Source organism: Peromyscus leucopus, chromosome 5 (genome assembly GCF_004664715.2).
Source record: "Peromyscus leucopus breed LL Stock chromosome 5, UCI_PerLeu_2.1, whole genome shotgun sequence".
NCBI classification, from domain to species: Eukaryota; Metazoa; Chordata; class Mammalia; order Rodentia; family Cricetidae; genus Peromyscus; species Peromyscus leucopus.
The window spans coordinates 73,027,310-73,046,001 of record NC_051067.1 but is presented as its reverse complement, the minus strand read 5'-3'; the positions used below and the strand labels follow the sequence as shown (position 1 = coordinate 73,046,001).

At 45.1% G+C, this 18,692-nt stretch overlaps 1 protein-coding gene across 18 annotated transcripts in view; it reads right to left on the bottom strand.

Annotated features, from left to right (window-relative positions):
• The window catches only part of Kiaa1217 (KIAA1217 ortholog), a 474,194-nt gene that overhangs the window by 250,619 nt on the left and 204,883 nt on the right, over nt 1-18,692 (bottom strand). The window contains exon 1 of one of the 18 annotated variants that reach the window (XM_037206006.1): nt 13,728-15,954. The exons of the other annotated variants lie outside the window; for them this stretch is intronic. Within the exon in view, the coding sequence (XP_037061901.1) occupies nt 13,728-13,829 (102 nt within the window). The 5' untranslated portion in view covers nt 13,830-15,954. Of the gene's footprint in view, nt 1-13,727; nt 15,955-18,692 lie in introns of those variants that run through there. 18 annotated transcript variants of the gene reach the window in all.

Here is an 18,692-nt window from a genome sequence, read left to right as displayed (position 1 = left end):
GTCTGCTCTCCATAAATAGCCGGCAGGATGAGTATCTGTGGACGGTGGGGCGTTGGCTTTTCTGCAGTGGGAGTCCTTTGACATTGCGCTAACTGTCTTGAGTGTTCCTTCTCAGGCCGCAGACACCAGAGAAAGAATGGGTGGATGCTGTCCTTGTGTTCGCTCTTTTCATTAAGACTTTTCAAAGAAGACTTTATTCTAGCCTGCATTTGAAAGAAAAAGAAAGAATCTTGCCTCCAGGCAAATAACTCATAAGTGTAAGAAAGAACTCTATGATCTAACTTATTTCATGGGGACCACTAGAGTGTGTGACAGCAGACCTCTGCAGACATTTGACAAGTGCTGCTACTACCACCCTGAAAAGTAATCTGTAAAAGCTGGCAAAGACAGTCATTAAACAAACCTACTGTGAGACAGGATTCTCTGTGTGGCCTTGGCCATCCTGGAACTAGCTCTGTAGACCACGCTGGCCTCCAACTCACAGAGATCTGCCTGCCCTTGCCTCCCTAGCACCACCACTGCCCAGCTTCAAACTTGCTACTTCTTAACAGCTAACTTAGTTTGGTTGGAGTGCATCTAGAATTGCGGTGTCCATTTTGGGTAAAATGTGGCCTCTGTATTTCATTCCCATCAGTGACAAGGTAGCTTGTGTGGTGCAGATATAGCTCCTTAGACTGTGTGGGTAATAACACCATTGTGTGTGTGTGTGTGTGTGTGTGTGTGTATGGGTGTTTTGCCTGCATGTCTGTGCATCTGTTATTGCATGTCTGTGCATCTGTTATCCAAAGAGACTAGAAGGCATCAGACCCCTTGGAACTGAAGTTAAAGATAATTAGGAGCTGTGTAGGTGCTGGCAATTAAACCCGGGTCCCCTGGAAGAACAGCCAATGCCCTTAGCTGCTAAGCATCTCTCCAGCCCAGAACACATTCTTTTTACAATTGATTGCTTGAAAGAGACATCTTCGAGTTGAAAGAAACTTCAGTCGTTACTCAGTTATATATGTAACATGAACACTTCTGCAGTAGGTGTGATGATCGAGTCCGGGAAACAGCTCAGAGGCTAAGGCCACACAATGAGTCAGGAGCTTCCCCAGTCATGTTCTGAGCCCCCTGGCTCCTAGTCTGGGCACTGGCATTACTGAGTGATTTGCCTGGTAATTGTCCTCATCTGATTTCATTCTCTAAACATACTACCATCTGTAGAAAACGGGTGTTGATCATGCAGAGGGAAGTGAGGAGGCAGGAAGCCCTCCCAGTAGGGTGGGTATGGGATCTCAGTTTGTCTCCTCAGCTCAGAGCTCCTCCAATCAGAGGCCCAGGTCTAGTGAGCATCCCCATGGGCCTTGATCTTTCTGCGCTCCCTATGACCAGCTTACAATGGAAGTAAGGGCATGCACCTCTCAATAGGGGCTATTTGATCCTGTCGAAGGCTGGGTCAGACTAGAACGAAACAGTCTTCATTAGAATATGTTGAAGTCCAAAGCAACACCCTGAGCTAAAACAAACTGTGTGCAGGGGGAGATGTTGGAAGACCCATGAGTACAAGCTCAGCATTCCTAGTCCTCGCTCTCTTAGTGAAAAGTAATAAATAGTTATACTGAGAACCGAAACGAGCACTCGTCATCCAAAATCTCAAAATTCCCAGTGTGTTGGTTGTAGGGAGTGGTTTCTCTGGTATTTACAACCACTAACCTCCACGTCTAGGTAAGTGATTATAAAACTCAGTATTATTAAGTTCCTTATTCAAATATGTGTTGATATTTTCCCCTCTGGAATGATATACTTTGTGTCAATCAAAAGAGAAAATAATCCTAAAATTAAAGGCATTTAAAGAAATAATTCTGATGCCAAATTGGGAAAGAAAGCTTTGGGTATGCTTTGAAAATGGAGCCAAAGTACCCATTAAAAGAGAAATTACAGGCAAATTAAGAATATGCTTTTTCCCAATGACATTGAATCTCAGTAATTTTCTCCATGATGATCTGAAAACCCTGTAATTCTCACAGAAATCTGGCAATCTCCCCCATTTCCCTTTGGCAGAACAAACAGAAAGGCATAGGGTGTGGTATGTATTACAAAGAAATATTGTCTTGCATTTGAGTTTGGAGGCACACACCAGGATTACTCTTGAGTACCATCAAAAGAAAGAAATATAAGCTATACTTCAAATATAAGCTATGTGAAGTGGCATAATCCATCACATTTATTTTTCATGCTTGCTAATTAGCCAAAAGTTGAAAATAAGATGTCATTATTTGTTCAATTTAGTGATTTATTTTAGTGGGATGTATACACATAAATTGCCTTTATGCTGATGAAGGGATGGCATGTAAGTATTTGATCTAACAGCCCACAAGATCAGTGTTCTTGAGACCAGATAACTAGGTGAGCATCGGAAACCTATGTCAGAATTCATGTGACTACCCTGTGTTCAATGATCAAAACTGTTTCTTGTCTTGTCTTTTTTTTTAAAAGATTTATTTTATTTTTTATGTATACAGAAGAGGGTGCCAGATCTCATTACAGATGGTTGTGAGGCACCATGTGGGTGCTGGGAATTGAACTCAGGACCTCTGGAAGAGCAGTCAGTGCTCTTAACCTCTGAGCCATCTCTCCAGCCCCAAAAACTGTTTCTTTACATCAACAACCTTGAGTTTTAGTCTTGAGTAATTGTTCACAATGTGATTTTCTAAGAGCGAGATTAAAAATCAATTATTCTCGGCCAGGCGGTGGTGGCGCATACCTTTAATCCCAGCACTCGGGAGGCAGAGGCAGGCGGATCTCTGTGAGTTCAAGGCCAGCCTGGTCTACAAAGCGAGTTCCAGGAAAGGCGCAAAGCTACACAGAGAAACCCTGTCTTGAAACACCAAAAAAAAAAAAAAAATCAATTATTCTCTATTGGAAGTCAAGGGATGTATTCAGAATTTTGCATCTCTAACACCTTTACTCCACAGTCAGAGAAGAACAGACTGGTGACTTGGGTGGGCTTACAACCAGAATTAGCACCCTGTCCTGAGTTCTGTTTCCATAGCCCACTGCCCACTCTCATGATGCGGGTGGCTTTTCCATATTCATGTAAGCAGTGATTTCTTCCAGCTGATGGGACGAGGAAGAGAGATGAGACGTGAAGATCTTTCACTATCTTTTACAAACACAGACATGGGAGCTTCAAGTATTTTACACAGAACCGTATGGAAAAGGTATGATACGTGATACCAATTATCTGCATTATGTGCACAGATTGCAGCTCTTCTTTTCCTTCCTCCATTCTTTGTTAAAGACAGAGTCTCCATGTGCAGCCGAGGCTGATCTGGAACTCTATGCTGCCTAAGCTAGCTGGGAACTTGTAGCGTGCTTGCCTCTGACTCCAAAGGGCTGGATGCGGCCAGGCGGTGGTGGTGCACGCCTTTAATCCCAGCACTCGAGAGGCAGAGCCAGGCAGATCTCTGTGAGTTCAAGGCCATCCTGGGCTACCAAGTGAGTTCCAGGACAGGCTCCAAAGCTACACAGAGAAAGCCTGTCTTGAAAAACCAAAATAAATAAATAAATAAATAAATAAATAAATAAATAAATAAATAAAAAACAAAGGGCTAGATGCATGAATCATCATACTCAACTTCATAAGCTTTCCAGAGAAAAAAAATCAAACCTATTCTATCACAAGGGCTGCACATAAGAGAGACCAAAGACTCCTGGTCCCAGAGAAGAGCCAGCACTACTCCTGCTTTCCGAGTGATAAGCCCTGGGCGAATGAGTGCTTGGGTCCAAACATTAGCCTTCATGTCTCTGCCAAAGCATTCACTTGCTATATGCTTTCTTAATGAATGTTTTAGCAATCCTTTTTTTAAATGGACAAACCTTGGCAGGAGGTCAGCAAGTTAATTGGCTGGGAGAAAATAAAGCACAGCTCTATGCCCATTTCAAATACACATTTCAAATGCAACATAAAGTGCATGGGGAATCATTATTGTGCCCGGTGTTTTGAAAATCCAACATAAGCAAGTATGACCTTTCTACCCAAATGAAACCAGGAGTGATGATTTACCCCGAGTCCTTTCCTGTTCACCAATTTTCTTTTTTCTGAACAGAAGTTCGTCAGCATGGGGTGCAGCTGAGTGCCACAGCACCTGCCTAGCATGCAAAAGTCCTCAGTTTGATTCCCATCATTGCGATAAATAAGGAGCAACTCCTGAAGCAACTATGAGCCTGAGTGTACAGATGATTAACTAACTGTTGTAGATGGGAGCTGTAGGGCAGGAACTCAGAGTTAAAGGGGTGGTTACCACTGTCAATTACAGGGTAACCAGAAAGCACATCGTCTCTTTAATTAAACTTAAGGTAATAGGAAATGTCATTTATGAAAAATCCAGACCCATGTACCGCATGGTGGCAGGCAGCCAGGCACACAGAATGGCAAGTCTCTTCTCAACCAACAGCATGCCTGGATGGAAGACAGTATGCATCCCGCAACTGGCACCTTCTCTCTTTGAAAAGTGTCATGACTCTTACTGGGCATCAACTACAAAAATAAAGACTCTTTAGAAAAGCCAGCATGATGTTATTAGCATTCTAACATTCTTTAAAGATTGATTCAAATTCCCCCTTTGCTCTAAACGCCTCTGCACCTTGGGAGAACTCTGCTCCTCTGGGTTCAGATAAAGCATTCCACATGTGGCCAGTAGAATACTCTTACTGGTTCTGTGTGTGCCAGTGACTTCGGGTAAACTGGAGCTCACTGAGAGCATAAATGCCCTTTATTAATCTGTACCCTCCCAACAGCTGTGTGAATGTCTGGCTCTTAGTGGGTTTTTAATAAAAACTCATTTCATTTTTCCCAGAGAAAAGCAAAAGCCTAAAGTTATGAATAAATCAGCCCCCATCTTATCAAGCCTGATAAATTTCCATTCCAACTCTTTCACCTCTGATTACAGCTGGTAAGATGGTCAAGATGCCATCCTGGCAAGAGACTTTTGATTCCTGTCACCAAGCTTCAGAGAGAGTTGCCGGGGAGTCATAGTCAAAAGTAGCAAAATGGACAAAAGATAAAGTATTTGGAAAAACAATAGAAAAATGATCAGTCTTGGGAAGGGGAATCAGTATGACCAAAATATATCATGAAAAAAATTGAACAAATTAAAATACAATCAGTCTTCACTGGGTGAGGTGGTACATGCCTACACCCCAGCACTCAGAAACTGAAGGTTGGAAGCTTTGAGGGTAACCTAGGATATTTAGGGAGACTCTTTCTCAGAAACAAACAAGATGATGTGGAGGGATTGGGCTGGTTGCCCAGTTTCCTACTCTACTAACTCAGAGTTGCCTTAGGAAATAAGAGCCCTCTTTCAGACTTTGTCTTGAATAAAGGCAAGAGCTGAGAAAGAAAGCCAAGGAAGCGACTGGAATCTCTACAGGCAACAGAGCATGCCAATATCATGGGATTAAACAGTGTGAACCAATATGAGGATGATGGTCACAAGGTTGTCAGCTACAAAAGATTTGGCACTCTTTAAAGAACCAGACATACACAGTGGCATCAATTCAGCTGATTTTCATTTCATCTGAAATAAACATCCATTCACTTGAAGCCAAGTGTAAAATCAATATAACCATCACATATGGTTCAAAGTATAAACTCCTCAAGTACAGGTAACTGATGAAGGTCATGACCAACGTCCTCAAAAACTATCAAGCCCAACATGGTAATAGACTCTTGCCTAATTAATGTAAGAAAAGTGTTGACTGGGCCAGGGAGATGCCTTAGTGGGTAAAGGCGCTTGCTGGCAAGCCTGAGGACATGAGTTCAAACCCTGGTGGAAGGAAAGAAGCAACTCTGAGAAGTTGTTCTCTGACCTACACACACAGAGAGATAGATAGATAGATAGATAGATAGATAGATAGATAGATAGATAGATAGATAGATAGATAGATAGATGGATGGATGGATGGATGGATGGATGGATGGATGGATGGATGGATGGATAGATAGATAGATAGATAGATAGATAGATAGATAGATAGATAGATAGATAGATAGATAAGTACAAAAAGAAAAAAGAATGTTGATTATCATAGAAAGCTCTCTCAAGGGGGCTGAAGAAATGGCTCAGTGGTTAAGGGAGTTTATTGCTCTTATAGAAGACCCAGCTTTGGTTCCCAGCACACACACAGTGGCTCACAACAGTCTAACTCCAGTTTCAGGGAATTCTCCACCCTCTTCTGGCCTTCTCGATTCCTATATGCAGGTGGTGCACATAAACTCACACAGGCAAACACTGCACATTAAAAAAAGAACTTTATTATTATTATTGTTTTAGGGCTGTTTTGGGGGGTTCATACTTTTAATTCCAACACTCAGAAGTGAGTTCCAGAGGCAGTACTACATAGTGAGACCTTGTCTCAAGAAAAACAAAAACAAAAACCCCTGTTTCAGGTATTTCCTTTCCTGTTCTCTACAAAGCTCTGTTGTTTATACAGTGCAGGGTCTACTGTAGCTATGCTCTGCAATGAACCTCAGAAGGAAACATGCCATCTCTCTCAGCTCAGTGGCTTCCTCCAATGTCTGTGACAGTCCCTTTGTGCAGAAGCTTGGCTTGCTTTCCTTCCTTGCATACTTGTGTAAAAGCTGAAGCAGGTCCTACTGGTTCGGCATGCTCTGGGGGACTTCACCTTGCATCTGTTGACACCCAATCTGCAGCTGTCTCCTGGCGCTCTTGCCCCCCTCCTCTATTCTCAACAGTGGGTATGCATTCACCGGCTCCTTCTAACACGTCTTTCTCCTGTCCCTCTACACATTTCAGATATACTACAAAAATATGAAAAGGCTAGATTTTGAACAGTCTTGACTTTGGTGTATTTATATATACTCTGCTCTCAGCCGCCTCAGAGCAGAGAAAGAAAAATGACAATGTACTTGTATGGATTTGGGGTTCATAGCTGACAAAGTACAGTAGGCCCTCTACAGCCATGGGTTCTGAACCTGTGGGTTCCACACTCATGAGTTAACCAATGGCATTTCAGAAATATTCAGAAAAAAGTATTGTGTCTGTACTGAACATGCAAAAACTATTTTTTGTCTCACGATTCCCTCAAATAAAACATGAAAGGAATCCTATTTATACAGAATTTACCTTGTATAATGTATTATGAGTAATCTGGAGATGATTCAAAGCCTATGAGACTGTGAGTGTCGGTTCTAGGCAAATGTTGCACCTTTTAAAATCAGTGACTGGAGCATCTTCGGATTTTGTATGTGGGGCCCTAGAGCCAGACTCCTATGGATTTCAGTGAGTAATTTTGTAATATCCAGTACCAAATCTATAACTGCCTCAACAAAACTTAAATTCTCTTCCTAAACCATTATGAATATATGTTTATTTACATGTATTTGTTTTCCATAATAAAAATGTTAGAAGCTATCCATAACATTGAAAGGAAACTAACTCTGTCACCTGAGTGAAACCCATCTGTAACAGTACCAGTAACAGGAAAAAGGCCTTCAACTCCAACAATCAAAATGCATCATTGGTTAATGTCCAAACACACACCAGAGGCAAGCAGCTAATTAAACATTGAGAGGTTAAGGAAGGACAGAAGGACAGTGACTTTAGGCATCCAAGAACCCATTGTCTCTTCTGGGAGACACTTGAGACCCCAGGCTTTCCTGTAGGAGGGTTAAAACCCAGGTAGACTGGTACAGCAAGCATGTCCCACATTGCTCACAAGTATTGCCCCCAGTGGTCTAGCCTTTTCTACACTTTCAAATCTAAGCCACCATCACAGACTCCGCCTTAAGAAGTCCAAGACAGAGTAGCCACCTCACAACTGCAAAAGCGCAATTAAGAAGCTTATGACGAGATGCTAATCTCCTGGGTGTATTTATATCCACAAACTCTAGGAAGCAGCCCAAGTCTGGAATGGAGGAACATCAAGATTGCCACGGACGACCTCAGAGGCAGCACCAACTCACAGCGGAGACAGACACCAGGGTCTTCCATTAGGGCACTTTCTTGGGAGGGTGGACCTTGTCCCTCAACTTCGAAGATGAAGTGATTTACAGTGCTTTTGTTGGGCATGTGGTCTCCCGTCTCACCTAGCCCCAAAACTGGGACTCCTGAAAACATTACTAAACAGACTATGATTTACCCACCTGACTGGCAACACATGCCCACACCCATGCTTGATTACCCACACTCTCTCTTGAACCATTTTCTCCCTGTGTGGGTCCCCATGAACATGTGGAATATCTGAATACTCAGCACAACTGCATACTTCTGCCCAACAAATCCAGACCCCAGTTCCTCTGTTCTGTCCATTCCTTTCTTCCTTGTATTGCTTCCTCCCTGAATCCTCTGTAATGATGATGGGACTGGGCACTGCAACACGGATGTATTGGCGCTATTTATTTGTGTGTGTGTGTGTGTGTGTGTGTGTGTGTGTGTGTGTGTGTACGCGCACATGTGTGTGCACACGCACGCATGTGCATATTCACTGTATGTTTTGTAACTGGGTAATATAGCATAGTGGTAGCTACATATTAACATTTCTTTTCCTCCACTCACAGGCAGAGAGGAGGGTCTTTCTTCTTGTGTATGCCAATAACTGGGTCTGAAAGACCAAAGCGTTCTGTTACTATGCCTTGGCTCAGTTGCTGCTGAGATTTGCTCAAGCATCTAAATTTAGAGAGTTTCCCATGGTTAACTCGGGCAAATATCTTTTTCATGCAGCATCAGCATTCCAGAGCTTTCTGTAGAGGATGCCACCGCCAAAGCATTAAAGCCTGGGAGAAAAGTACTCAATCAGTTCTAACTAAATCCAGTATAGAGCTCAGGGTCCACTTTTCCTAAGAACAATGGAAAAATCAGTCCAGTAGGTTCCTTCAATTACACACTCAATATGCACTTGCCAGACAACCTTGAAGGCTGGTGCCAAATTCCACATGCCCATCTCAGAAGGCAAATGGTTGGAACACAGTGTTTTGTGTTAGGATGTGCATTCTAGTACAGGGCTGCTGGTGCAAATCTGTGGCCTTGGCATTAAACACACCTCCTGCAACTCTGAAACTAGCTCCCTTCTACAAAGAGGCCTTTGACCCTCCACCTCTGCTACTGTGAGCCCATTATTACCCTCCCCTCCCCTTTTGAGTGTCCCATCAATGGGGTAAAGAATAGGCATGTTCAATTCACAACCAGAACAGGTATGCAAGGTCAATAACAACACTCCAGGATTAGTAATTTTTGTCAACTGTACAAAGGGTCATTGCCCATCCAGATAACGTTGTTAGGAGACTATTTAGTAATTCAAGACTGTCTTCTAGAATATGCTTTCTGGGGTGTAACTATTCCACAATACAAACGTAGACATCAGCACATTCCAGTTTCAACTAGCTACAGAGTCCATTCAGTTTTCAGGGTTCCGTCCTAGGTGGAGGGCTTCCCAATTGCTCTGAGTCTTTCTAGGGAACAAACCTGAAATGGCTGCCTGAAGCACAGCTGTTCATTTGTGTCCCCTTCCTAATTCTTCAAAGAGACACAAGTCTGGGCTTGTCAGCGCGCACACACGCACGCACGCACGCACGCACGCTCGCACAAACATCCAAGCTAAGGGTTTTACAGTGAGAATACTTCCACTTCAATCATCTTTCCTTCCTCCTCACACCCTCACAACTGAGGACTAACGCCTCCTGTTTTCTTTACAAGGTGAGAAAGGCAAACACAAGGGAGGCCCTGCCACAGGGGAAGCAGCAGGGCTGGAATTTTAAGCCATGGGAAAATCCCTAATGGAGACACTTGAGCTCTTGAGAGCAACTGAGCCAAAGCATAGTGGACGGCATGGTCTGGTGTGTGTGCGTGCATGTGTGCCTGTGTGTGTACTCCTGTGTGTGTGTGTGTGTGTGTGTGTGTGTGTGTGTGTGTGTGTTGGGGGTTGGACTCAACAGGCCCTGAGAGTAGGTGGAAGCTTCTTTGATTCTCCTTCATTCCTTCCCTTTCTCCATCTGAGAGTAGCAGGCCAGGGAGGGGCACAGTCCTCCAATGAGCTTGCCACCTTCAAGCCTGCTCAGGCTCCCAGAGTGTAGATGTGGTGGAAACACAAGGTTCAGTTCCAGGTTCTAGCCCAGTGCTTCTCAACCTTCCTAATGCTGCGCCCCTTAATACAGTTCCTCATGTTGTGGTGACCCCAAACCTTAAAATTATTTCGTTGCTACCTCATAACTGTAATTTTGCTACTGTTATGAATCTTAATGTAAATATCTGATATGCAGAATGTCTGATATTTGACTCTGTGAAAGGGTTGTTTGACCCCCAAAGGGGTCTCGACCCACAGGCTGAGAACCGCTGCTTTGGAACTTCACAGAAAGGACCCCCGAGCACAGTCTATAGTTGGTCACAAGTATTCCAAAGACGTTCCTGTATAGGTAATCTCAAGTTATGTGGAAAACCTCTTAGAAGCCCTGAGAGTATGACTTGGGGACACTCTCCTCCCTACTCAGGGACAAACCTTCTTACACAGACACCACCCACTATTTTTTTTTTTTAATTTCCTGGTTACTTTAAGCAAGTTTATCCCCGGCCCCAGTCTGTCTCTGTTCTTCATCTTCAGAGCTGCCCTGGAGCCCTGGGCTGGGAGGCAGAACAGCTTGCAGGGAAAAGGCATCAGATGACACAGAGTTGATAGACATCTGCAGTCCACGGACACAGTGACATCTAAGCCAAGGAATGCCAGGAATTGCACCTCCCTGTCACACAGGCGCCACACTCTACTCCTGGACACCTGGGCCCTGAGCCTCAGCCTGAGACTTTTACAAACTCGCCTTTGCACTCTCTTCTTTGACTTCACGCCACCGTTAGTCCCAGATTCTGAAAGCCAATCGGGACTTCAAAGGTCCCGCATCACTTCGAGAGCACGAGCACGTGTGTGTGCACGTCCCTTCGTGTGCACCTCTGCTTTTAGGGTTTGGAGGCCACACTAACTCATCCAGTACAACACTGTCTCTTTTACTGGATATGGGAGGGCACTCCTGTCAATTCAGTACTTAGGAGGCAGGAGGATTGCATATCCAAGACCAGTCTGTGCTACATAGTGAAACTTTCTCTCGAAAGACCAAGGATGGGGTGAAGTCGGGAGGAACACTGCTCGCCTAGCATATCCAAAGTGAGTGATTAAAATATGCAAATAGATAAAGTGTTAATTGTTGAACATTACTTTCCTAACTGAGAATCTGTCCCTACATAACACTTGCAATGGGTAACACTATTCATCAGAGACCTTCCAATACGAGTGCAGAGGGGCGGGGAGATGGCTCCATGGTTAAGAGCGGGTACTGCTCATGCAGAGGCCCGGAGTCTGGTTCCCAGCACTCATGGTGGGCAGCTCACAACTGCCTGAAACTCCAGCTCCAGGAGATCCCCTGGCCTCCTCAGGCACTGAGCCTCACATACACAGATACACAGAGACACATAATTTAAACTTTTTAAAATTAAAAATACTATTGTATAGGCTCTAGCTAATAGAGGATACCACTCAGCTCCTGGGGCTACCTGAAGGGACAGAAAGGAGTGAGAAGCTGGGATCTGAATCAGAAACTAGAATTCCGATTTATAGAATACTGTTAAACAAGACACACATGAGGGTGGACGTGCAAGCCCCCTGTCCGTGATCATCTGCCTTCCTCAAGAAAATCACGAACTAGTGGCATAAGGTGTCCCTGGGAAGCCAGACCCCCCCCAATTACACATCTCTAACTTCTTCTGAGTCCCTGGAGAAGACCCCGGAGCTACCCGGCCTTGAGAACCTCCTCTAGCCTTTGGGGCTGACCTGGTTAACCTTTAGTCTCCTGAGTCCTGTGATTCTCTGAGGTATGTTTGACCGGAGCCGATAATCAGATCGAGACTTAGAAGAATTAACTAAGTAGCACATGGAGCAAGAGCAAGGTTCATTTCGGTTCATGCTCTAGAAGATGGAAAAAGTCAGAACACAGCCAGGGAGGGCCTCCTGCTGCTTCAACCCAGTGGAAAGCAGATGAGCAAGTGTGTACATGCAGGAGAGTGGGGAGACCGAGCTTCACAATGACCGGCTTCCCCAGTAACTAATCCAGTCCTTCAAGAATTAAGCCAGGCTCAGAGTAAGCCACCAACCCTCTTACCAACAAAGCCACAGGGTAGTCAGCTGTCAGTGTGCATTTCAGGCAGCCATGAGGTCCCAGAGCCATGGCTGCACTCCTTTCCACCACTCAGTCCATCTTAGCCCTAGCCATTCATTTATGTGCACTTACATTCCCCGTACCACCCCTCCCCCAGGTCAAAACTATCTTTACAGCCTTTCCAAGTCCCCGGGTCTTTGGCCTCCTTTTCATACAAACAAGTAGCGTCTACTTCTTACTTACGGCCCATCACCTGTCTTGGTGTTTGGTCACTCTTCATAGACCCAATATTCTCTATCTTGCCCCACTTCCTTATTCTTGGAACCATCTTGGCCAAAAACTGTCTGAACAAAATATACTGAGCCAAGGAATTGACTTCAACACTGCCAGCAGCAGCGCGTAGTCTGAACCAAACATTGGAATGTTCCAACACACACATATCTATGCATACTGTGGGAACTACAGTTGGTCTGTTCCCTCAGAAAATTCTCTTGCCCCTTTGCTTCATTCCCATATCAGACCTGGCAACTGTCCCTATTTTATGATGCTTCATCCCAGAGCGTAATCCTGGCAGTCAGGAGACAGGTCCATGAAATAACAGATCAGCCATACATCAAACGGATCTCGTTTTAGGGCTTTCTTCTTTTGAAGTTTTACTTTTTCTCTGCCTGGGCTTCCACAAAGTCCCTCCCCTGCCTCCACTGTGTCAAAGATGCTTCCTCACAGGACACAGCTGATCAACTTCCCCAGGACTGTGGAGCCTTGAGGCTTCTCCTGCCCAGTCTCTGAGGACTGCAGAGCTCCTGCCCAGATCAATAGGGGTTCTAAGTCAGGCAGGAACAAGACGGAGCATGCCCAGGCTTCATCTTCCCTTTGCAGAGGTGAGGCAGCCCAGTTCAGAAGCAGCTGCGTAAGCTTTTGGGAAACTCACGGGCTGGGGTGCAGCACAGTGGCAGAGCTCTTTGCCTAGCTCACTTTGGGTCCCATCTCCGGCACCCCAAAAACAACAGAGCTAACAGGCACACAGAAGAGAACCAAAGCAAGACAAGAAAGAGAGGTGCATCTCCCGATTCTGAGAAAACTGGCTTGGAGGTGGCTTCCGTTTGTTTTTCATTTTTTACGTTTTTGAGGCCAAGTCTCAGTCAGTATCCCAGGCGGGCTTTGAACTCTCAGCCTAAACACTGGGATTTGTAGACGAGAGCCTCCAAGTGCTAAGCAACAACGCTCAGTTTCCCACATGTACTTGGCATTTCTAAACCAGGTGCCCACAGGCATGAATTCAGAGTCCAGCAAGGTGAGCCCCAATGACGATGCTTTAATTAGAAAGAAACATTTCAATATAATCAAAAGCTTCCTACTTTCGTGTAGAAAATGAAGAAAAAAATTTTTTTCAGAATAAAGAAAATAAACAAGATTAACAGATGAGAACAATCAAGGTGGACCTGAGAAATATAATTTTAAAATGACCATATGACCTCTGGCCCTTCCTCGCTCCCCCTCAGGACAAAGTGGCCAGGAATCAGAAACATGACACAGCAGTTTACAGACACCTGGGAAGAGAGACAAGCCCTAGAATCATAGACTTGTGTACCTGTCTCCTGCTTGTTTCATCGTGGGACCCCCGACAGCAGAAATAACCCAGGCCTGTTTCCCTCCTTGGCCTTTCCCGTGGAGAGCAGGCTGAAGACTCCATGTCCAGGGCCAGCTGCTGCCATCAGCCAGACCTGAGAGTTCTCTGAGCAGAAAAGGGTCCGGCCCATGAGTGACAGGTCCTGCCCTTTCCAAGTGCAGCTGGACTGTAGTCTAGTCCATTCTTCCAGCTAGCTGGCCCGCCACAACCCACAGACAGACAGACAAACAGACAAAGAGACAGGCAGGCTCAGGACTGGGAGTGTGATTCACGCACAGATAGAAAATACTGGTTTTTCTAACTGCTATGCAAATGCACTGTGGGCGGAGTTTTAGGAAACGCGGATATGGACACCAAAAATCCCAGCAAGAATGTGTCTCTTTAACATACATTTCACTTGGCCGAAGAAGCCCCACCCACATACCGGCCATTAAAGAAAATTGGAGCTAGCTGCGTGGGAAGGAACCATTTCTAGCTCCTCGGTATATGTTGGGACAGTTCACGCACACAGGCTGTGGGCCTGGAGGCAGAGCTTTGTCTAAATCAGCATCAAATGACAAAGCCTGGATTGCCAACTGGTTTCAGTGCTGGTGTTTGGGCCAATTGCCTCATCAATTTGGAGCTTCAGCAATAACCATATCAAATGTTCATATAAAGAGTTGAATAAACTCTTGACATCCAAAGGTTTGAAAAACCACCCAGGGACTTCCCTACTCCCACCCTAGGCTTCAGATGGGATGGCCTATATCGGTTACCTCACCTGGCTACTGTCATGGTCTCTGAAGAGTCATATACACCCACTTTCAGATCCGTCTCTGACTCCTCCTATGGGCAAGACTAATCCAAACCACATCATTTCTCCAAAGCCCACTTCCTGTCTGTAAAGTGCAGGAGTCGAATGCTCCCTCATGGGCTTGCCAGTAATTTTCACAAACAAGTCCAAACTGGACAAGCCCCAGTGTTGAAGGTGTCAGTGGGACTTGGCAATGCTGACAGCCCAGGGCTAAGAGCAGAGCACAGGCTGAGTGAGCATGCTGAGGTCCTGGATTTGATGTCAGAGCAAAACAAAAAGAAAAAACAAAAAACAAAACCAAAAGCCAGTCTACACGCCCGTTATATGTTTTTTGTTTGTTTGTTTTCTTGTTGCTATTGTTGTTTTGATTTTTGCCAACCTCTCCAGAGTGCATTAAGTGCCTGGCCTGAGCCAGGTTGCAAGAAAAGCTTCAACAAATTCTCTGAAATATATATTACTGGTTTCTCTTTTTCTGTTGAGAGCAGATGACAAGTCAAAGGTCAGAGGTACTATCCTGTCACTGTAACAACCCTGAACCAGGAACCTAATGTGCACGTATCTTGTTTCAGACACCATCACATCCCGTGATGGGCACTTTGCATGCTGGGTACCTTGCACTCCTGGGTACCTTGTTTTGTGGTCAAAAGGAAACACTTTAGAAACCCCAGTGCACTTTCTGAATGTGTCTAGAAGCAGGGAAAATAGAACAGAAATAACATTTGCCCTTTGGGGTTGATGGCAGACTGTGGAACTGTGCTTCTGAATACCAGGCATGGGACCCGGAGGCACAAATCGCTGACAGATCCCCAGAACTCTGTGAAGTGCTGGCTGTGGGTCTCTCCAGTAGGTCTGAGACCTCTACAGTGTTCCTTTGAGGATAGCTGCACTGATGGAGAAGGACTTAGGGTCAATCAGTATCTCCGGCCTAGGTGGCTCTCTGTACAATAACATTTGAACAAATGCTAAAAATCTAACCCATTCTCACTCCCTGGCTCTACCACTTCTGCGCTACAGGAAGAGAACACTCCAAAGCCCCAAATGCTGCTCAGGAACTGCGGCCACCTTGCCCGGGTCACTTGAGTTATTCAACAAAGAAGTTCCTCTGTGCCTCGGGATCTCTGCCCTGGATGTTCTTCCTCCTGAAAAACCTGAGCTTCATTATTTTCTAGGATGTCTTCTTCCCTCTTTTTTTCCTTCATGGCATTTATACGGACCTAAAATTCTCTACACAATAGACCCTCTTTCTTCAGTGACATGTTTCTGGCTCACAGTGAATGATCTAAGTGATGGATAGTACCCATGCATGGCAAACATGTGACTTATTCAGTGTGAGAATAAGGCCATTGCGGTTAGCATAAAGATGGCACAGTGGCACACACCTTTAATATCAGTACTTGGGAGGCGGAAGCAGACAGATCTCTATGAGTTCGAGACCAGCCTGGTCTACATAGTGAGTTACAGGCCAGCCAGAAGGCCCTGTTTCTAAAACAGACAACAAAAAGAAGGTAATACACAAGCTTAAACACCCAAACCAATTCCCAGGACCCTTTTTTGTTTGTTTGTTTGTCAGTGGAAAGCCACTCATTTTGGACCTGTTAGTCTTCAAGAAACTGAACAATCTTGGACTGGTGAACTCCCCAAGCTTCAGATTCCTTCTCCAAGAAGCTAGGGAGATTCCTGTAGCAGCTCAAGGGCCCCTCCCACCCAGAACAACCTCACAATAACTGAGGCATTGGGCAAAAAGCCATTGCTCCTCATAAATGTCATGGGGTGTTTCCAGTAGAGCTACTGCCAGGTACCAAGCACCCACCACATGCCAGGTACTGGCCTAAGTACTCCTCACACCTTGAATCTAGATGATCTTGCCACGCAGAAGAAATAGACGCTTGTGCAGAGCATGTTCTGCTCAAGACCACTCAAATACCAAGCAGTACAACCAGAACTCAAACTAAGTCTGTCCAACAACAGAGGTGAGATTCCTTCCACCCCAGCACAGTGCTTCCAGGAAAAATGTGACACAAATTTTGGTTATGGTCAGTGTTCGGAGCAGGGGTCAGGCAGGTGAGCAAGACAGGTGTAGGGCAGAAAGTGGAGCTCTGTATGAACCCCAAAACCTGTGCCTTGTTTTAACTTGACTCTTGCACATTTTCTAACAAAGAAGTGAAGCCCCAGATTTGTTGATTATATGTTTATATATTTGGGGCTTGTTTCGGGGGTTTTGTTTTGTTGTTGTTTTCATCCTTGGGGTAAAAGACATTTTATTTTAGGGTCAAAACCACCTGAATCCACAAAGTTTTAGTGAATTTTTTTGGTTTTTCGAGACAGGGTTTCTCTGGGTAGTTTTGATGCCTGTCGTGGATCTCACTCTGTAGACCAGGCTGGCCTCGAACAAGTTTTAGTGATTTTAATTTTGACTCGTGTTTATTTTCTGTTCTACAGTGGTGGAGTTGGAATCCAGGACCTCACGCATGCAGACGCCAGGTGGTCACTCTCTGCTCTGTCACGGCCGGCCGCCGCGCTAGAGCCCCCACCAAGTTTTAGTATTTTATGGAAACTCGCCGGGATCTTTACACAGGCTTTCCTAGAGACCCTGGTCCCAGGCCAGCCTTGTCCCATCCAGTCTTATTTCTGGCTACGGAAGTTGCCTAATTTGTCTCTTCCATTCCAGTGAGCACTTCTGAAATCCTACAAGGAAAACAGAAAATGAGGGTGGGGGAGGGGCTGGGGTCACTGAGCAAGGAGCGGTGCTCTGGGAACTCTGAGGGCCTGTCCACAGAGGACTTGCTTCTGAGGGCCTGTCCACAGAGGACCTGCTTCTGATCTCTGCTCTGGGAAGAGAGTTGCTTCACAGTTGCATCTGACATTCCTCACAAGCCTGACTGACTGCAGGACAGAGCAAGTGTCTCTTCCCACCTAGCTCCCCAACCCTCCCTTGTTGAAATGGAAGGAGAGAGAAGGGAAGACCCTGCACCTGGGAGGCCCGAGGTAAATCTTTCTGGCTGACTACAGACAGCATCTGAAATCTGACCTCCTCAAGAAACCACTCCTCACAGCACACGCCTTAGGGAACCCCAGAATGATGCCACAGGTGTGGAGTTAAAATTGCTGAGTTCAAATCCCCACTGATGACCAGTGGTAGTGGCCGACCACGCCTTTGATCCCAGTACTTGGAGGCAGAGGCAGGCGGATCTCTGTGAGTGTGAGGCCATCCTGTTCTATAGAGTGAGTTCTAGGACAGCCAGAAACCCTGTCTGGAAAACCAAAACCAATTCCTTTTCCTTTGGAATCAAGACTCTCCCTTATTCTCAGTCTTGGTAGCGTTTTTACACTTATCTCTTTTTAAAAGGTTTTATTAATTTGTGCAGTGGTGTGTGCTGCATGTATGTGTGGGTTTGGAGTAGGACAAAGCGCGACAGTGTGCGTGAGGAGGTTAGAGGCCAACTGTTGGAGAATGTTCCCTCATCCTACCACATAGGTTCCAGGGAGTGAGCTCAGGTCATCAGGCTCGGTGACAAGAGTCTTCACCTGCTGTGTCATCTCGATGGCCCTCTATGTATCTATTCATACACATGGATGTTTCTATATTTAAAAATTAATAATTATAGCAGACATAATTGTGTGATGTTTCTGACACGTAGTGACGTGTTACAGTGATCCCTAGATATATACCATGAAAAGTTCAATTGGATTGGACTAAATTGGGTTGGAATGCACAGAGAAATTTCATTTGTGTGTGTCGATGTGCCATAAAAACTCTGTGGGGGGCTGGCAAAGTGGCTCAGCAGGCATAGGCACTTGTGGCCAAGACAGATGACCCAAGTTCAACCCTGGAACTTACATGGTGGAAGATAAACCACTCTCCAAAAGCTGTCCTTTGAATTCCACAGGTCTACCACGTCACAGGTGTGCCCACCTCCACAAAATAACCTATGGCATTTAATATTTGGAGGAAGGAAATATCGCTATTTATCCCACAATATGGGAAGCTTGGCCCATTTTTTCTAATGTTTTATAAAAGCTGTATTTGGCTTAGAAGTCACCTAGCTCCTCCCAGGGCAACAGTAATTATATTCTCTTTAATGAAATTGCTTCAATTACGGCTTTCCCTTGATTTGCACATCACAGCCATGACC